The following is a 15,691-nucleotide window of genomic DNA, read 5'->3' on the forward strand; positions in this document are numbered from 1 at the left end:
CCTAAATTTATTTATCATCTAAAAAAATATTTTCTTTGTTCTGAAGCTGAATTAGGAACAATGGAGTTCTCAAAATGGCCAAAACAATGTCAAAAATATATATTTTTAAAAAAAAGTAATGTGTGCATACACTCTGCTGAATAAATCATCTCTTTGCCACTAAATATTGGTTGAGTTTGAGAACCATGGAGAACAGAACCAAAATGATATGTTGTTTTTTTTTCTTTGAAACAATTTAGGTGTTGAAGAGATCTTCTGATTTCTCCTGCAATGAAACAAATCATTTGTTTTAACTGCTCCAAGAATATTCATGTTTTGCAGATCCTGCATAATCATCAGCATCATCCTATGGTTGCCATGGTAACTCTGCCCAAAAAAAAATCTTTTTCCAATTTATTTTGCAAATGGTAAATAACAATGAGCTGTTAGAGTTTGGAAAATAAAATAAAAAATGAAATCAAAATGATTTAATTTAGGAAAATAAATTGCATCACCCCTTAGCCTAATATATGTAGAATTAGCAGAAAAATATAGAGTTTTGTTAGGAATTGTAAGTTTTTTTTTTTTTTGTCTTAAAACAAAGTAGCCTCATATAAGCTGCAGAATTTTGTTCCAACATAAACATATGCCAGGTTCCCCAGAATCAAGTTCAGGAACATATTGGTTGGAAATATAAATGCACTTTCTATATTAGGCAGACTCTGTTTACAATGATATCATTATAATAAGTTTAATGGTGGGGTAGTTAATATGAATGCCCCTTTTATTTCTGGCTTGTGCAGTCACTATGAGCTGCTAGGAATGGATGTCTGACAGTTGGTGGCATTCACTACCCTGCGAAAAAAGATAATATTGATGCAAATGCTCAAAAATGAGACATTGTGAAAGAGTTTTGCTGTCATTTGGAAACTCAGTGATTCTATTTTGTTCTGAAATAAGCCCTTCCTGCATTCTTCAAGGAGATCAACAACATTCTTATTTATATAAAAAAAATGGAAAAAGCAAAAAAAATAGAAACTGGTTAAAAAAAAAGTGGGTGCAGCAAAGTAAGTGTTGGAGAGATGCCAAGAGGAGGTTTGGGTGTAAATACTTGGGTTTTTTTGAAAGATGGAAGAGTATGGGGTATTAGATCAAGGGGCAAGATTTAAAGTTAACTAGTGGAACACGGTGGTCATTTTGAAAAGGTGGAGTGTAAAAGGGGTGGTTGATGCCTAGAATGGCCTTCCAGAGGCATTGGTTGATGGCAAATATAGATATTAAAATAATAATAATAACAGATAAAGTATTGGATACATGGCAGGTGGGACAGGTGTAAATACTTGGGGTTTATTAAAGATTGGAAAGTATGGGGTATTAGATCAAGGGGCAAGATTTAAAGTTAACTAGTGGAACATGGTGGTCATTTTGAAAAGGTAGCCTTTAAAAGGGGTGATGGATGCCTAAAATGGCCTTCTAGAGGCATTGCTTGAGGGCAAATATAGTAATTAAAAATAATAATAATAATAATAATAATAATAATAATAATAGCAGATTAAGTCTTGGAGAGATGGCAGGTGGGGGGCTGTGGTGTATATACTTGGGGTTTATTAAATACGGGAGAATATGGGGTTAAATCTTTGGGCAAGATTTAAACCTAGCTAGTGAAACATGGTGGTCATTTTAAAAATGTTGTGTTAAAAAGAAGTGGTTGATGCCTAGAATGGCCCTTCACAGGTATTGCTAGGGGGCAAATAAAGTAATTGACAAATAACAAAAAAAATTGCATATTAAGTAGTAGAGAGATGCCGAGCGGGGCTATGGGCTAAACACTTGAGCCTATTTTCCGTAAGGCGTTCATTAAAGTTGAAGAGTACAGGGTACAGGGATCAAGAGGCAAGATTTGAAATGAGTAATTGGAAAATGTCATTTCTAAAAGGGGTGGTTGATGCCTAGAATGGCCTTACAGAGGCATTGCATGAGATAAAGTACAGTAATTCAAAATGAATACCCCATGTAAAAAAATAATAGCTCATGAAATAAAGGCGAGATGGTATGTGGGAACTATGGTATAAATACTTGGCTCTATTCCTTTAGGAGTTTATTAAAGTTGGTGGAATATGGGGTATTAGATCACGAGGGGGTATTTAAAGTAAGGTAGTGGAAGACTGGTGGTAATTTCAAAATGTGGGACTTGGAAGGAGTGGTTGATGCCTGGAATGGCCTTCCAGAGGCATTGTATGGGGCAAATACAGTAATTAAAAAATATTGAAACAATAATAGCAGATTGTATGGAAGAGGGTGCTGATTAAAGGTGCTGTTCCACTTACACCGCTGAATTGAACACTTTTGTAACTGAATACAGCATTAGGAACATAATTCCTACTTTTGGTTGCCCAAATCCTTCCAGAAATAATTCTTTCATTAGTGTTTTGTCTAAGTGGAGCAGCATGGCTTCCCCGTTACCAGGGCACAAACTTTTAGTGACAGAGTTTCCATCTAATCTTTTGGTAATTTGGGGCTGTTAGCACTTGTAAGCAGGGCATTACGGAACATGATGGCATTTTATAAATAAATGATGACAATGATTAAGTCATGTCTAATAATTAATAACCCGCGTCTACACCTAACACCAGGACAGCCATAGCCCGAATCCGAAGTATGAATGGAAAAAGTCATGTTAGAAATGATTTAAAGGGACACAGAGTATGATATCCGGGCAGATGGATAACTCATCAAATAACATTTTATTTCCTACTATGATGATTACATGAAAGTGATGAAATGTAATAAAATGGGATTAGTTAGGGGTGTCAGCCTGAAATACTATATCCGCCATGCGTGACGCTTTAGGGGTTCTGTATAAAAAGCCATTCTGATGCAAAGTAAAAAAAAATGGTCTTATTGCCATGGCAACAAATGAATTCTGTCCATTGGACTCTTTCGTTTGTTGCTAGGGTGACAAGACCGTCTTTCAAACTTTGCCCCAGAATGGTTTTTGTACATCGACCCGTTCTCATAAAAGTAAAGATTTGCGACAAACGAGACTTACTTTTACCTGATATGCTACATTTCTTACTGTCCCTTTAATGTGCGTTTATTGCAATCAAAAAGATCTTGTTTTCATGTAAAAGCAGATTAAAGGGGATCTCCTACCACTCTTTTACTCCTAATATCAGATTAAAATAAGTTTTTTTTAAAAAAATATTTTTTACCCCAGTCGTAGTTTTTGCCCCATAATATAAAGTTTTCAGGCAGCTGCATATCAGCCATTTATATGATTCTCACTCTGTTATCTGATCCCCGATCTACTAAACCCCCCGACTCCTCATCATACTGCCTGTGGGGAAACAATAGAATGGCTCGGTCTTAATCACCCAGTAGGACTCTCTGACTAATGAAAGTCTATGGAAGAACGGACTTCATTAGCATTGCCATAAAGCATCAGCTCAGTGCGGTGTTTGAGCCGGGAAAGTCACCCAAAACATCACATGACTGACAGCAACGGCGGCTCCAGGTCTGCAGATAAAGGGACAAAATTAGATAAAATCAGGTTTTTGACAATTCCTACCGAAATTACTACATAAACTGACACCAAAGCCAGTCCACTGGGTGAAAATGACATCTTTAAGCTGATTTCTTTGACTTTCGGGAGCCTGTGCCTTAATATATTTTGTATATTCTGTATTACGATGTCTGTTAAGCTTCAAACAGCTAATTTATTTGTGAAGAACACAGAGACGCCCGTAAGACGGGGCGAGCTTAGCCAACGATGATGGCTTCCTAGAGTCCAAAGGTTTCTTAGTGCATTAACTTTCATTCTTTGAGGCTTTAAACTTCTTATATATTCTAAAGTCTGGAGGACTTTCCGCTAGGTCAGGTTCCAGGTCTAAGCAGGGAAGACCTTCGTCTGAGGACCACCATTGGCCTTCCTGGTTGGTGTTTAAAATTTTCAAATAAAGTAAAACTATTTTGAAAAAAATCAAAAGAAAAAACAAAAAAAACCCAAAGATTTCTTCTGGGGTAACAGAAATAAAAGAAACAGCAGATTAACGGGACGGGGAGACCCCTTCTAGAACCTGGATCCTCAAAGCGTGGCCAGGCCACCTCCAACTGGTTTCTGCCCCGTAGCCTCAAAAATCACTGTTCAAATCACGGGCTTCGGTTAAAAAAACATATAGAACAAAACGCAGGACCCACTCGGGGGGTTTTCGGGGCCAAAGACGACAAATATATAGAAGTTTCGAAACACAGAAGAGAAAGCGCGGCGGGCGGACCACATGAAGCGCTGTTTGGAATACCTGCTTTTATTTTCTATGGGCGGAATTCTAGCTTCAGCCCCTTCTAATGATTTATCGAGGTAAATATTCTGTACGGTTTAACGGCCCCGGCTTCAAAGCCCGAGACACAGAGTCGCCTTTTATTCCGCGAGAAGCCGGGGGGGTCGGGGGGGGGGGGGATTCACTGCAGTAAAGCTGAGATTTGGCAAAGTTCGGGTTCTGGGAAGGTTAATGTACACGGGGGCATTCAAGGAGCCCACAAAGGCTCTTAGTCGCGTATCATAAACAAACAAAAAAACGGGAGAAATGTGGAAAACAGCATAATACAGGAGCGCTCTTTCTTCTCCCGTCCGCTGAAGGAACTTCAAACACGGGGAGTGGAAGGTGGAAGACACCCAAGATCCGGAGAATAAATCTGTCCCAAAGACGTCTCGAAATCTTATCCAGTCTGAGGATACTATGTAGCAAGGTCGCAGGAAGAGTACGATTTCAATATGGGGAATGGTTTCAAAGGCATCCATGACGGGATACCTGTATTCAAGCAGGGGCTTTGGTCACAGAGGCTCAGGTGTTGGCAAATTAGTGCGGGATATAAAGGATCCAGTAAAGTCTGTACAAACCAAATAGAAACTTCTAGAAACATTGAACCTGCCGGCAGATCGGCCCCATCCGGCCCACCCGTCTAGTGGTCCGTTTCTCCTGCGGTAAAGACTCAACCCTTAATCGGTCGTTGGTCTCGTCTTAGATTCAGGAGCCATATGTCTATCCCATGCATGTTTAATACCCTCATTGTATTAGCTTCTACCACTTCTGCTGGGAGGCTGTTCCGCTTAACAACCACCCTCTCAGTAAAGCAAATCTTCCTTCCACTCCATCTAAACCTCTAGTGTTAGATTCTGGTCTCTGTTGTAACTTCCCTCCTGTGTTTAGTGGAATCCCTTTATGTATTTAAATGTAATAATATTCAATAATATTTTATGATATAATTAATAATTTATACAGAGAGAGGTATGTGGAGGGCAGGTGCAATTCTGTAGCAAAATGGTGCAATCTCCATAGCAACCAACAGAATCTTATTCACTTTAACCTCTCCAGCCTCACTGACCCCTTACCCTGAAATTAACCCTCCGCACGTCCCGTCATACCATTCTTTTTGGGATTATGGTGCCCCAAGCCGAGTAACGTTTGGGTTATAAAGCAGGGAATGAAATAATAAACTCAGTTAACCCTTAAATGCGTGTCCTGCACAAGAGTACATTAAATTAACTCTTTCCTCTTTGTTATAGCATGTATCAAGTCAAAAATCTCTTATTATCTGGGATCGGGTGATGTATATGTAGTTGTTTTATTGGGGGATGAAAGGGGCCGATCTGCCGACAGGTTCTATGTTTCTACAATAAAGTTTTTATTTGGTTCGTACAGACTGTACTGGATCCTTTTTATCCCGTGCAAATTTGCCAACACCTGAGCCTCTGTAACCAAAGCTCCTGCTTGAATACAGGTATCCCATCATCGATGCCTTTCAAACCATTTCCATGAAGTTCATTATTAAAATCATACTCTTCCTGCGACTTGCTACATAGTATCTGCTTCTTCCAGAAGACAACTTACATATATTCTCAGGGGAGGAAAAAGGGGCATCAGAGAAGAAAAGAGGGGGTCATCAGGATTTGGGAAACAAATAGGATCTGTTCAACTAAAATGGGGCAGGTGTCAAGTATGGAGGGACTGGTCAAGCTGAATAGGGACACTAGGAAGTAATGCATGCTTTAAACTGCTTCTCCTATCCCGAAGTATCTGTGTTTGTAGCCCTGTGTTATCCGCCAGGCCTGTTTTTCCTCTCCCCAGATGTGGGCGCCCCCTGTCGGATCACTGTGTGTATAACAGTCTTTCCCACGTGTTACAGCTTGGCTCTCAGTGCGCCTGCGCTGCCGCGGAGGATCCCGGGAGTTGTATTTTTTACACAGACTGACTGACGTCACGGCCGCTGCGCCGCGCTTGGACTCCATTTCCCAGCAGGCTGCGCCAATGGCTTCCCGGCGCAGAAGGTTTGAGGCCTTGGAGATGAGCTCGGCGGAGAGGTCCCAGAGGGGGTTCAAGCGGACGGCGGAGCCGCCCGCTGAGGTGAGAAGGCTACTCCAGACAGGCTTCATTGTGAAAGCAGGCCGCGGGATGGTGTTTACTGCCCCTCTACCCTAACCGAACAGACAAGTGTCCTTTCCCAAAAGCTCCAGGGATACAATGACCCCCTTACCCAGACCACTTGGGAGGAAATTTCCTCATTCTTACCCAGAGCAGCAGGGGTACCGTGCCCCCTCTTACCACGAGCAGCAGGGGTACCGTGCCCCCTCTTACCACGAGCAGCAGGGGTACCGTGCCCCCCCTTACCAAGAGGAGCAGGGGTACCGTGCCCCCTCTTACCAAGAGCAGCAGGGGTACCGTGCCCCCTCTTACCAAGAGCAGCAGGGGTACCGTGCCCCCTCTTACCAAGAGCAGCAGGGGTACCGTGCCCCCTCTTACCAAGAGCAGCAGGGGTACCGTGCCCCCTCTTACCAAGAGCAGCAGGGGTACCGTGCCCCCTCTTACCAAGAGCAGCAGGGGTACCGTGCCCCCTCTTACCAAGAGCAGCAGGGGTACCGTGCCCCCTCTTACCAAGAGCAGCAGGGGTACCGTGCCCCCTCTTACCAAGAGCAGCAGGGGTACCGTGCCCCCTCTTACCAAGAGCAGCAGGGGTACCGTGCCCCCTCTTACCAAGAGCAGCAGGGGTACCGTGCCCCCTCTTACCAAGAGCAGCAGGGGTACCGTGCCCCCTCTTACCAAGAGCAGCAGGGGTACCGTGCCCCCTCTTACCAAGAGCAGCAGGGGTACCGTGCCCCCTCTTACCAAGAGCAGCAGGGGTACCGTGCCCCCTCTTACCAAGAGCAGCAGGGGTACCGTGCCCCCTCTTACCAAGAGCAGCAGGGGTACCGTGCCCCCTCTTACCAAGAGCAGCAGGGGTACCGTGCCCCCTCTTACCAAGAGCAGCAGGGGTACCGTGCCCCCTCTTACCAAGAGCAGCAGGGGTACCGTGCCCCCTCTTACCAAGAGCAGCAGGGGTACCGTGCCCCCCCTTACCAAGAGCAGCAGGGGTACCGTGCCCCCCCTTACCAAGAGCAGCAGGGGTACCGTGCCCCCCCTTACCAAGAGCAGCAGGGGTACCGTGCCCCCCCTTACCAAGAGCAGCAGGGGTACCGTGCCCCCCCTTACCAAGAGCAGCAGGGGTACCGTGCCCCCTCTTACCAAGAGCAGCAAGGGTACCGTGCCCCCTCCTTACCAAGAGCAGCAGGGGTACCGTGCCCCCCCTTACCAAGGGCAGCAGGGGTACCGTGCCCCCACTTACCAAGAGCAGCAGGGGTACCGTGCCCCCCCTTACCAAGAGCAGCAGGGGTACCGTGCCTCCCCTTACCAAGAGCAGCAGGGGTACCGTGCCCCCCCTAACCAAGAGCAGCACGGGTACCGTGCCTCCCCCCCTCTGCAATGTCCCTGACCATCACACTGGCAGGGGTACAATGCACCCCTTTTCACCTAAAACTGCCAGCGTAATAACGAGCTGTAAAGCCATAGTCAGGATGATGTGCTGTGTGGAACGGGGTGTTTATTATGAGAACCCTCAAATCTTACAGAAATTCATTAGGTTTATTCTGTGAAGTTATTTGATAATCAGAACTTGGTATTAAAATATAATTGACACTCAATTAATGCGCTTTACAGGACGGACACGGGAGCTGGGAGCAAGCCGACCTGGGAAACGAGGAACGCAAGCAGAAATTTCTCCGACTTATGGGAGCCGGAAAGGTTTGTCAATAAATTAAAAACGAGGTTTTAGGCAGCCGTACCCAAAACTGTGGATCCATTGACCACAAGTGTCTAGACTCTCTACTCACTCCAGTCTCTCGCTGCAGCGTGCCTTTTCTAGGTACCTTCCCTGTTTTCACTTTTAAGGTTCTTCTCTCATAAAATGAACCATATAAAAAAACACCATTCGGTTTCGGACTTTGTTTATTTCTACTAAGCGAATAGAACCGTTATACCTATATTCTTATTTCATGCACGCTACCGTTCACATGTTTGGGGTCACTCAGCTGTTTTTGGGAAAACAAGGACATTTCTGGCTATAACATAATTGCAAAAAGGGTTTCTAACCATCAATTAGCCTTTTAAACTTGGGATAGTGGCTATTGGAACACAGGAGTGATGGGAGTGATAAGTGGCTATTGGAACACAGGAGTGATGGGAGTGATAACTGGCCATTGGAACACAGGAGTGATGGGAGTGATAACTGGCCATTAGAACACAGGAGTGATGGGAGTGATAACTGGCCATTGGGACACAGGAGTGATGGGAACGATAAAGGGCCACTGGAACACAGGAGTGATGGAAGTGATAAAGGGCCATTGGAACACAGGAGTGATAAAGGGCCACTAGAACACAGGAGTGATAAAGGGCCTTTGGAACACAGGAGTTATGGGAGTGATAAAGGGCCATTGGAGCACAGGAGTGATGGGAGTGATAAAGGGACATTGGTGCACAGGAGTGATAAAGGGCCGTTGGAACACAGGAGTGATAAAGGGCCGTTGGAACACAGGAGTGATGGGAGTGATAAAGGGCCGTTGGAACACAGGAGTGATGGGAGTGATAAAGGGCCTTTGGAACACAGGAGTGATGGGAGTGATAAAGGGCCGTTGGAACACAGGAGTGATGGGAGTGATAAAGGGCCATTGAAGCACGGGAGTGATAAAGGGCCATTGGAACACAGGAGTGATGGGAGTGATAAAGGGCCATTGGAACACAGGAGTGATGGGAGTGATAAAGGGTCTCTGTACGCCTGTGAAGAGATTCCATTAAAAACCAGCCGTTTCCAGCTACAATAGTCATTTACAGCATTAACCCCGTCTGCGCTGAATTTCTGATCCATTTCATGTTATTTTAATGGGCAAAATGTGCTTTTCTTTACAATAAAAAATTTTTCTAAGTGACCCCAAACTTTTGAACAGTAGTGTGTATGGAAACCAGAAATACAACTAGAGGTGCCATGGCTGTCTAGTTCCTTAAATTTGTCCAGCCTAGACCCTTAAATGTCAGCCCATGGCAGAAGTACCACTAAAATAATAATGAAATCTTCGGTGACATAAAGATGACGGGAAGTCGGTGAAACGCGAGGTGCGTCGGTGAAGCGTTTCTGCCGTAGACATGAGAGTTGTTGGAAGTTGAGAAAATGGTTATGGCCGCCTCAGCTCAAGAGAAAATAGAGCCTTTTTTCAAAGGTGATTCTTTTTATTGGACCAGCATAGAAAAAGACAGTTACTAAACCTTTCTGGACCTCAAAGGTCTTTTCTTCAGATATCGGTTTAGTAGGTAGTTGAGTAGAAAGGCTAGCTCATGTTTAAGATTGTGGAATGGGGGGGGTAAGTTAGGACTCAGACAGACTCAATGTATATTAATAATTTAGATTTCAGACCATTGCATATTATAATTTCTTTCCAGAAAGAGCACACCGGACGCTTGGTGATCGGCGATCACAAATCAACGTCCCACTTCAGAACTGGTGAGTATTTATATATTCGTAAGTATATACAGCTTTGAACGTTCCGTGAGATTACGCGCTGTTTAGCTCTGTGTTCACGTGAACTTACATTATGGCTCAAAAGTTTGGGGTCACTGAGCTGTTTTCATGGAAAACCAAGAAGTTTCTGGCTGTAACATAATTACAAAAGTGTTTTCTAACCATCAATTAGCCTTTTAAACTTAAACTTGGATCAGTGAACACAACGTGCCATTGGAGCACAGGAGTGATGGGAGTGATAAAGGGCCGTTGGAGCACTGGAGTGATGGGAGTGATAAAGGGCCATTGGAGTGATGGGAGTGATAAAGGGCCATTGGAGCACTGGAGTGATGGGAGTGATAAAGGGCCATTGGAGTTATGGGAGTGATAAAGGGCCATTGGAGTGATGGGAGTGATAAAGGGCCATTGGAGCACTGGAGTGATGGGAGTGATAAAGGGCCATTGGAGCACTGGAGTGATGGGAGTGATAAAGGGCCATTGGAGCACTGGAGTGATGGGAGTGATAAAGGGCCATTGGAACACAGGAGTGATGGGCGTGATAAAGGGCCGTTGGAGCACTGGAGTGATGGGAGTGATAAAGGGCCATTGGAGTGATGGGAGTGATAAAGGGCCATTGGAGCACTGGAGTGATGGGAGTGATAAAGGGCCATTGGAGCACTGGAGTGATGGGAGTGATAAAGGGCCATTGGAACACAGGAGTGATGGGAGTGATAAAGGGCCATTGGAGCACAGGAGTGATGGGAGTGATAAAGGGCCATTGGAGCACAGGAGTGATGGGAGTGATAAAGGGCCATTGGAGCACAGGAGTGATGGGAGTGATAAAGGGCCATTGGAACACAGGAGTGATGGGAGTGATAAAGGGCCATTGGAGCACAGGAGTGATGGGAGTGATAAATGGCCATTGGAACACAGGAGTGATGGGAGTGATAAAGGGCCATTGGCACACAGGAGTGATGGGAGTGATAAAGGGCCATTGGAACACAGGAGTGATGGGAGTGATAAAGGGCCATTGGAGCACAGAAGTGATGGGAGTGATAAAGGGCCATTGGAGCACAGGAGTGATGGGAGTGATAAATGGCCATTGGAGCACAGGAGTGATGGGAGTGATAAAGGGCCATTTCCAGCTACAATTGTAATTTACAACATTAACCCCATTTCTGATCCATTTCATGTTATTTTAATAGACAGAAACTTCCTTGTTTTTTTTTTGTTTTTTTGTTTTTTTTTAAAGAAAAGCAGATTTTATGTGACCCCAAACGTTTGAACGGTAATGTTAAGATTTAATTCACAAATATACAAGTGATTTTGCTGACGTAGTGTGTACCTATAATGATATTCTTTACCGGGACCCTCATTACCCATGCGTTTGATGTCATATATGCTTTAAGGAATTTCGAATGAGGAAGTGCACCTTTTGGCCATCTGTAGGTTTTTTTTGTTTGTTTTTTAAAAGAACAATAGAGCCGACTATTTGCCCATATTGTGGAAAATATTTAATTTGTATTTTAAAACACACGGCTGGACATTGAAATGTTGTATGTTTCAATACAAAGTTATTGTTATAGAGTTATATTTTTATTTAAAAAAAACACAAAAACTGTTGAATTATGTTATTTGCTGATATTTCTTAGCAGATAACATATATTTTCCATGCTTCTTCTTCTTGCATCATGTAGACCTGCGATACCTCTTGTGGGGTTGGCACAGCTCGATCCCGCTGGGATTCTAGAAGTAAAAGCACAAAAATGATTTATCTGCTAAATTGTAACAACTACAGCTGTTTAAAAAGAGGAGACACAGTGAAAAATAAAGGGAGAGGAGAACTACCAATGATTTAACCCGCAGCTCCGTCCCCCGTCCGTTTGGGCCATCGCGCATGTCTCCAAAGGCGCTTTCAGTGCCAGAGAACGGGGCAAACATTTGTGGACTTGTGTATTTCCCCCCCCCCATTCTTACCAACTATGAACGCAACCTAACCCGAGAACGCTGCACCCGCAGGTGACGAAGACAGGAAAATGAACGACGAATTGGAGCACCAGTTCCAGCAAAGCATCGACAGCACGTTGTCTGGGAGGAACCGGCGTCACTGCGGGCTTGGGTTCAGTGAGGTAAGAATCCTCAAACAGAAAAATAGCACAGCTTTACTGTTTATTTTGGGAAACGCTCCATGTATTACCGTATTCGCTCGATTATAAGACGACCCTGATTATAAGACAACCCCCCCCCCCAAAATCAAAATATTAATTTAGGAAAAAAACAAAAAGCCTGAATATAAGACTACCCTATAGGAAAAAAGTTTTACTAGTAAATATTTATTCATGTAAACTAATTTTCATATTTAATAAAAGCTATGATTGAGAAAAAAAATTATTTCCTTGTATTTGCCAACCTGCCCCTCCCAGTTATGCACATCTGCCCCCAGGCTTGCCACTCTGCCCCCAGAAATGCCTTATACCCCCCTATTTGCCACTCTGCCCCATGATGTGCCTTTTAACCCTCTATATGCCACTCTGCCTCCAGAAATGTCTTATACCCTCCTATATGCCACTGTGCCCCATGATATGCCTTTTAACCCCCTATATGCCCTCTGCCCCATGATATGCCTTATACCCCTATATGCCACTCTGGCAGCGACGCTGCTCGCGATCAAAGCCCGGTAAGCAGCCTGGCCCCAGCAGAATGAGGTCTGATTAGAAGACGACCTTGATTTATAAGACGAGGGGTATTTTTCAGAGCATTTGCTCTGGAAAAAACCTCGTCTCATAATTGAGCAAATACGGTAGTGTTTTTTTCTGCTGTAGTCTGGGAGGTATATACTCTTCTAGGGTTAGGGTTATTGCTGAGAAACCATAGAGATGGTCTGTATGTAGGGGCAGCGTTATGATGTTTGGTGACGAGGGTTGTTCGAGGCCAGCAAGCTCACTGAAAAGCACAGATTCATCCATTCAATAAAACCAACATGGCTGCCGACTCGATGTTGAGCTCGCAGCAGGGTGAAGCGATACACGCCGCGACTTGAGTATTCGTAGACATTCCAGTCAAATTGAAACTGGGATTCAGCTCGTTAAAAGTAGCAGGTCCTCAGGAGAGGAGCCGACCACGAACGGCTTAGACTCAGGATTGGGCGATGATTCTGGCCGGCTGGCTCGCCATTTGTTGAGCGCACGTTGGTTTGAGACTTTCAATATCTGGTTTGACAGCTGCTGGACTGTTTTATGAATCGATAATTTGCATTTTGAGTTACAACTTAAGGTTTGGGTCTTTACAGCAGGAGAAACGGGCAGACTAGACGGGGGGCCGGATGGGGCCGATCTGCCAACTCTTGTATGGATAACAATCCATGAGTAAATAAGTGTATAATGTGGTTCCGTGGATTTTTTTTTCCTTTTGGGTAGGAGGATTCCCCATCTGAAAAGGAAGCGGCTCAGCCTGAAAGCGCCCCCCGGACAGAGTCCTCTTCTGGGTCCAGCGACAGCTGCAGCTCCACAGACAGTGAAAGCGAAAGCGAAGACGAGAAAACTACAGAGAAACCACAAACTGTAGAAGAGGCCGACGGCGACCAGGAGGGCAAGGAACGCAAGAGCAACTACAAAATGATGTTCGTTAAATCCAGCGGCTCCTAACTCGCTGGGGGGGTCATTGCTGAGAGTCTCGGGACCTGGCCTTTCTCTATCCTCTTTGCCAAGTGTCAAAATCTCGTCCGTTCTTACAGAACCTTCCCTTCTGTGTCGTCACTTACACTGGAGGCTTAAAAACAATGGAGGACTGGGAAACCGTCCTAAAAATAAGAGCCGAAATCAGTGTTCCTGCATCCAGCAGAACGAAAGTATGATTTGTTACCAAATCTTCCCCTTTCCGCATTAAAACTCACCTGACGGTGTCAGACGTCCCCCATCAGATTGCGCAATTAAACCGCTGGCAACGAAATCCTTATTTAACAAACAAACCTTTGTGTTAATATCGGCACACCTGACGGCCCTGTGTTCCTTGTGGGTGTGAAAGTGTTAGCTGTGTTTTTAGTGATTGCGTGTGTGGAGGGGGAAGCGTTTTATGTTGAGCGTGTTTATGATATTTTTTTTTTAGTCCAAACAGTTAAATATAATTTATGTACGGAGAGCGTTTTTCTTGACGTATTTTTGAACACGAATATCAGGGAGATTTACCCCAATGTGAGGGGCTGTAGAGTCCTGTATAAGAAATTTTGTTTGTTTTTAGAGATGTTTAAGGAAATGTTACTGGGTTCTGACAATTTTCGACTTCTGCATTACACTAAACTCATTCAAAACAATTCTTGTTGCCCCAAATGGTTTGTAGGAGGGTACCTGTGGGGAAACGTTGAGCCCATGCACCTTCACGAAATCTGGGGAGCTTATCGCATGGATCAAAAGCTTGGCTCTAGGGACAAAATAACTGTTTCTGATCATAAATAAAATTTAAGGTTTGGTTTAATGTGTCTCCTTATTGACAGATCATTTTTGAAATTTCTCAACGTCCGTGAAACGTCTAACAAGCGACAAAAAAATCCCCGATAACACGGCAGCAATGTTTGGCTTGGGGACTGGCCGCCCAGGACTCAATTTTTATGACTTTGGATACAAAGATGGCGGCATAGGTTAGTGGAGTTACTTTTTTTTCTTCTTCTTCAAGGAAACTGGCTGTTCCTGTATGAGGAACTTTACAAAATTATCTGCCTCTTAACTGTTTGGTTGTCCCTGATTAACTGGTTTAGAGCGGTGATCTAAGTGGGGTCACTTAGAAATTCTTATAATGCACATTTTGTCCATTAAAATAACATGAAATGGATCAGAAATCCAGCGCAGACGGGGTTAATGCTGTAAATGACTATTGTAGCTGGAAATGGCTGATTTTTAATGGAATCTTCATAGGAGTACAGAGGCCTTTATCACTCCCATCACTCCTGTGTTTCAATGGCCCTTTATCACTCCCATCACTCCTGTGTTTCAATGGCCCTTTATCACTCCCATCACTCCTGTGTCCCAATGGCCCTTTATCACTCCCATCACTCCTGTGTCCCAATGGCCCTTTATCACTCCCATCACTCCTGTGTCCCAATGGCCCTTTATCACTCCCATCACTCCTGTGTCCCAATGGCCCTTTATCACTCCCATCACTCCTGTGTCCCAGTGGCACTTTATCACTCCCATCACTCCTGTGTCCCAATGGCCCTTTATCACTCCCATCACTCCTGTGTCCCAGTGGCACTTTATCACTCCCATCACTCCCATCACTCCTGTGTCCCAATGGCCCTTTATCACCCCCATCACTCTTGTGTCCCAGTGGCCCTTTATCACTCCCATCACTCCTGTGTCCCAGTGGCCCTTTATCACCCCCATCACTCCTGTGTCCCAATGGCCCTTTATCACCCCCATCACTCTTGTGTCCCAATGGCCCTTTATCACTCGCATCACTCCTGTGTCCCAGTGGCCCTTTATCACTCCCATCACTCCTGTGTCCCAACGGCCCTTTATCACTCCCATCACTCCTGTGTCCCAACGGCCCTTTATCACTCCCATCCCTACTGTGTCTCAATGGCACGTTGTGTTCGTTGATCCAAGCTTCAGTTTAAAAGGCTGTTAGATCGTTAGAAAACCCTTTTTGCAATTATGTTACATCCAGTAACAAACCTTTGAACGATAGTGGAATTGTCATTATGATGTTAGCTTTGATTATAAGTTGAGAAGGGGTTTTCTGAATAATCCAAGCGGCGATATAAAAAGTTATAATTTGTCTGTAAATGTATACATGTAAATATATACATGCAGAAGTTTCTAGATGCGTCGTGCGATTTGCAGTAAATAGGAGCTCTCTGACG

At 44.4% G+C, this 15,691-nt stretch overlaps 1 protein-coding gene across 1 annotated transcript; it reads left to right on the forward strand.

Moving 5' to 3' along the window:
- The first annotated feature begins 6,241 nt into the window (after positions 1 to 6,241).
- Positions 6,242 to 14,307, forward strand: C10H11orf58 (chromosome 10 C11orf58 homolog). Its single transcript, XM_053449754.1, has 5 exons — positions 6,242 to 6,380; positions 8,007 to 8,090; positions 9,780 to 9,840; positions 11,857 to 11,966; positions 13,254 to 14,307. The coding sequence occupies exons 1-5, from the start codon at positions 6,285 to 6,287 to the stop codon at positions 13,479 to 13,481; spliced, it is 579 nt and encodes a 192-aa protein (XP_053305729.1). The 5' UTR covers positions 6,242 to 6,284; the 3' UTR covers positions 13,482 to 14,307.
- Positions 14,308 to 15,691: the final 1,384 nt, after the last annotated feature.

This window comes from Spea bombifrons, chromosome 10, assembly GCF_027358695.1.
Source record: "Spea bombifrons isolate aSpeBom1 chromosome 10, aSpeBom1.2.pri, whole genome shotgun sequence".
In the NCBI taxonomy this organism is placed as follows: domain Eukaryota; kingdom Metazoa; phylum Chordata; class Amphibia; order Anura; family Pelobatidae; genus Spea; species Spea bombifrons.